The 5194-nt window shown below is 53.0% G+C and overlaps 1 protein-coding gene across 1 annotated transcript in view; it reads right to left on the reverse strand.

Moving 5' to 3' along the window:
• EMH_0032990 (uncharacterized protein) overlaps positions 1–2983 on the reverse strand; it is a gene marked incomplete at both ends in the record, with an annotated part of 5010 nt that extends 2027 nt beyond the window's left edge. Inside the window, 5 exon segments of the mRNA XM_013494698.1 lie at positions 127–1031; positions 1145–1221; positions 1225–1303; positions 2532–2650; positions 2802–2983. Coding sequence (XP_013350152.1) covers positions 127–1031; positions 1145–1221; positions 1225–1303; positions 2532–2650; positions 2802–2983 — 1362 coding nt within the window.
• Between the last annotated feature and the right edge of the window lie 2211 nt (positions 2984–5194).

A 5194-nucleotide genomic window follows, 5' to 3' on the forward strand; every position in this document is an offset into this window, starting at 1 on the left:
AAGGCCAGTAGAAGGACCCTCATCCCCAGAATCTGAAGGAAGTGTATCTTCCTCTCCTTGTTCTCCGGGATTCTGTTCGTCTGTTAGTAATTCTACTAACCTAGCGTACTCTAAATCTTCGCTTACTCCTAGATCCCAATAATCTTCTGCTGAAGTCTCCTCAACGTACTGCAATATGTGCTGTCGCAGTATCTCCGCCGTATCTTCTCCTTCGCTTGCTCTTGGAGATGCTGCTGCTGTTGGTGGTGATGCTGCTGCTGCTGCTGTTTGGGCTGCTACTGTTGGCGCCGCTCCTGTCGTTGGTACTGGCGGTGCTGCGGCTGGTTCTGCTGCTGCTGTTGGCGCTGCCGCTGTTGGTTCTGCTGCTGCCGTTGGTGGTGCTGCTGCTGGCGCCGCTTCTGCTGTTGGCGGTGCTGCTGCTGCTGTTGGTGCAGCTGCCGCTGCCGTCCCTGCTACTGTTGGTGGTAGTGCTGCTGCTGTTGGCGCTGGAGCTGCTGTGGGTGGTGGTGCTGCTGCTGTTGGCGCTGCCCCTGTTGGTTCTGGAGCTGCCGTTGGTTGTGCTGCTGCTGTTGGTGCTGCTGCTATTGGTGCTGGAGCTGCTGTTGGTTCTGCTCCTGCTCTTGTTGCTGCAGCTGCTGTTGGTGCTGCTGCTGTTGGTGATGCAGTTGCTTTTGGTGCTGCTGCTGCTGGCGCCGCTGCCACTGTTGGTGGTGGTGCTGCCGCTGTTGGTTGTGCTGCTGCTGTTGGTGCTGGAGCTGCTGTTGGTGCCGCTGGTGGTGTTGTTGCTGCAGCTGCTGTTGGTGCTGCTGCCGCTGTTGGTTCTGCTGCTGCTGTTGGTGATTTTGCTGCCGGTGCTGCTGCAGCATGAGCTCCAGCAACAAAAGGAGGAGTTATGGGGGAAAATGTATCTACGTGCTCCTCCCTTAACTCCTCTTGCCTTGTCTTCTTCGCTGCCGGCGCATAATCCTCATCACTGCCACGAGAATTATCATTTTCTCCTTCTTCTTCATCCCCTTCTCCTTCTTCGTCCACTACGTCATCGTCCCAAAAGAAAATAAAATCTGGGTCTCGTCTCGGTTTCCTGCGTCTGCGTTTCCTTACTGCTGGTGTATCTTGTTGTATTTCTTCTGTCTCCTCCCCGCACAAATCTTGAACGAGGCTGATTCCGTCTCCTGCCCCTTCTCCTTCTCTGTCTCCTTTTTCTTTTTCTTTTGCATTTCCCCNGTGACGCCTAAACGCCCGCTGCGCCTCCTCCTCCTCTCCAGGCCCCCGTATCTGGCTTCTTGTCTTTTGTTTCCATCAGCTGATGAAGGAGAATACAAAAAAGACGCACTAAGCGAATCGGCTGCAGCAGGTTCACCATGCCGCCCGAGAGATACAGGAGGGACAGACATCGATGCTGCTTCTGGTTGCTTGCCTCGTCTGTTTTCTTTGTCTCTTCTGTCCTTTGTTTTGCTTGTTCCGTTTTTTATGTTTATTTGTTTACATCTTTCTCTGTGTCATCGCAGTTGTCTCTTGTGTTTTGTGCGTATGAGCAGAAGGAGGTGCTCTCACCGGCCCAAGAGCACAGGAGACAGCGAAAATGCATAGAGGCGGCAAAAAAAAACTAAGCAGACAGAAAGGAAATAAAACGAAAATAAATATGAACTACGGATATAACAAAAGTGGGAAAAAAGGAGATAAAAGAAGAGGAGACCCCTGGGCAGCGGTCTAATGGCCTGGTATAGGGCGCTGAGGTTCAGCAGGGCAGGCAAGGTAGGGTAAAATATCCTACAGGTAGAACAAAAACCGGAACCTTCTCATTATAAAACACGCAAAACAGTTTGAACAGTGGCAATAGAGCCCTCAACGCTGTGATTTAGACGAGAACGGTTTAGACCCGACACCCCATTGGGGTTTCATAGGATAGCAAGCCGCGTCGGGACGGAAGACCCGATGGGGCAATAGACAGCGAAACAAAAGGTGGGGTGTATTAAAGGTCATGACGCGAAAGGGTTTAAGTTCATGGAGCAACCAAAAATAGAATACTTGATGAGCCTTGTAGCCCACACCCTAAAAAGGGACCTCCGTGATCGGCTCCTGAGGCCGCGTAGGTCCGCCGCAACCAGTCGGCAGCAGCTGCACCGTGGCTGGCCTCCAGCTGTACACGGTTGCTCCAGTTGTTGACTGCTTATTCCTATTACCAAGGTTATGCTCGGTAAATCGCGTTCCTAATTAGGAGGTGTGAATTTCTTCCTAGGGGGGAGAACGGGGAATCTAGCGTACATAATAGAACAATCCAGTTGTAGTTGCCTTCACTACAATATTCACCTTTGTTGCGGAAACGAGTGGAGCAGCTACGAGCGTAAAGCCTCTAGCCGATGCGGGGAAGGGAGGGGCGGGGGCAAGGGCTGCGAAGGCGCCTCTATCGAGGCGGCGCATACAGGGTGGCAGTCTTGGAGGAGCGCAAGCGCCAGACCGCCCGAGCGTGACGACGCCTGCATGCGCGGAGTAATGCTGGGCAGCCGTGAAGGTGCTCGGATGGTCCCCACTTTGCGCTATCTTCAGGGACGCCGCGCCATTTGAGCAGGTGTTGTAAGGTCGCACGTCGTCCAGCTTATCCATAATGCAGTTAACCTCGTAGGAGCCACCGAAATTCCCCTGAGTGTCCCTGACAGAGAGCCAGCCAGCGGCTCCCCCAAGCGACAGCATCGTCGGGTCTCGTGGCTTCTCGGGGATCAGCTGCGACACTTGAAAAGCGTCATGGCATTCATAAGTCTGAGGATAAGTCTAGGGGAGGGCCAATCAGTAAGCTGCCACACCGATCTTCTCGATGATAGGGCCGGTTCAGGGAGGGCAAACTGCTGCTGCTAATCCAAACTTTATCTCCCGGTCGGAACTCCACATCTCGGCGATGGGTGTCAGCGAAAGATTTCTGCTGCCACATGGCTCTGAGGATAAGGCCTTGCTCAAGGTCGCATAGACGTTGGAACAACTTGATCATAGGCGGGGTTACAGACGGGATGAGGTAATCCACCACATCAATTCAGCTGCTGTAATGTGGTTTTCTCCAATCATCACCTCCAAGGGGCTCAGCTCCGTCGAGGAGTTCCACTGCGTGTTGTACGCGAGCGCCAGAGCCCGCAAGATTCCTTCGCACTCCGAATTAGCCAACTGCTGTGGATATGGTAGAAGGAGGTGAGGATCGGGACTGCACGAACGCCAACGTCACCCCCAGGAATGCCGGGTGGAGGGAAATGGCATCTGCTACCTTGTTTCTCGGGCCAGGGAGGTAGCAGCAGAACGTGAAATCCTAAAACTCATCGAGAACATCCAGCTATCTGGCTGTTCTTCCCCCTGGTGGCTTGTTGTTGGAGAGCTTCTGGATGTGTGTCAAGGCTCGACGGTCTGCGTAGGCAGTGACCCAGGCGGAGCGAAGCAGACGCTTCCATTTGCCGAGCGCGGAGACCAAGGTCAAGACTTCCTGGTCAGAGATTGAGTAACGCACTTCCATTTCTGTAAGGGCCCGATTGAGGATGCCGATGGGCTTGCTTCCTGTTCTAACCTAGCTCCGGTTGCAAAACCAGATGCATCGGTAAACAGTTGGTAGGTTTTGGAGCTGTCAGGGAGATACAGAGTGGTAAAGTCGATATGCCGCTGCTGAAGGGCATGGACAGCTTGGGTGTACACATGCTGGCAGACGAACGGAGTTTTGGAACGGGTGAGGTCGAGGAGGGACTTAGCCAATACTGCAAATTCGGGACCCATAAGCCTACGACAGTTTTTCACAGTGCCGAGGAATTGAAGGACCTGGGTGACGTTCTAGAGGGTCTTTGGACAGAGTTGAACAGCCTGGAATTTATCCGGCACAGGTTTTATGCCTTCCGCTCCAATGGAGAATCCCAACTAGACAAACGCCGTCTGCCCTAAGCGAGATTTGCCGAATCCAGGAAAGAACTGATTGCGTAAGAAGACGTCCAGTACTTTGCGTAAGAGGTCTAACTGTGACTGGAGGTTGGACGCATAGATCAAGACATCGTCGAGGTACGCGGTAACGCCCCGACCCAGCCACGGTTGGAAGTAAGCATTAATGTTCACCTGGAAGGTGACTGGCGCCCTCTGGAGGCCGAATGGCATGACTCTATTCTCAAAGAGCAACAGGATGGAACGGAACGCTGCTTTCTAGCGATCCGCCGTTGCCATGAGGATCCGATGAAAGCCAGAATCCAGATCGGGGGTGGAGAAGTATTTGACACCATCAAGCATTTTTACTATTGTGGGGATGTGAGCGAGGGAGAAATCGGCAGTCACAGTCAAGGCATTCAAGTCTTTGNCATTTTTACTATTGTGGGGATGTGAGCGAGGGAGAAATCGGCAGTCACAGTCAAGGCATTCAAGTCTTTGCAATTAACCACTATACGCATTTGTTTTTTTCCAGAGCTATCATTGTCTTTATCAACAATTCGGGTGGGTGAGCAGGCGTGAGCTAGTGGGACCCACCCAGCCTGTCTCAATTAGCTTGCCGATCTCCTTTTTGGAGTGTGCCAGCTGCTCGGGGGACACACTGTAAAGCACCGACTTGGCGGGTAGCTGTCCCAAGTGCAAGAGGAGACCGGCGGGAAGGGAGTCAGGAAACACTGTTCGGAACTCCTTGAGAACGCCCAAAAATTCAGGATGAGCTTGCGCTGCCTCAGGTAAATTCACCATTCGTCGAAGAAGGTCTACTCTAGCATTGCTGTTGCCCAAGTAGACCATTCGACGATCACCGCGCGAGAGTCACAATATGGGAGCTTGGGTGATGGTGCAGGAGCAGGGCAAGTGGGGAATAGCGCGCTCAACTACGGCAGGGCGAACGTCGGTCAGAGAGGACTTATAGGGAGTGGCCAAGCGCACCTCGATGTGGTTGAAGCGTTGGACACAACCCTCACTGATGAATCAACAGGCCACACCGGAGTCTAATAATGCAGAGCAGGAAGAGCCACCAATTGAGGCATCCAGCTGGCAAGACGCGCCAATACTACGAAGATGTGAGAAACTCCCCTCCAGATGGGCCAGTCTAAGGGGAGTCTGGGGCCTTAGAGATCTTGTGCCCTCGGAAGTTGATCCCACTCACGTTAGTAGATAAACTAGTCTCTGCCAGCAACTCTGTGTCTTGCGCCCCCAACGACAACACAAACGCAGATGAAAACCACAATTGTGAGGCATAGTAGGGATT

The sequence above is a fragment of the Eimeria mitis genome, genomic scaffold (genome assembly GCF_000499745.2).
Source record: "Eimeria mitis Houghton genomic scaffold, Emh_scaff1254, whole genome shotgun sequence".
NCBI lineage: Eukaryota > Apicomplexa > Conoidasida > Eucoccidiorida > Eimeriidae > Eimeria > Eimeria mitis.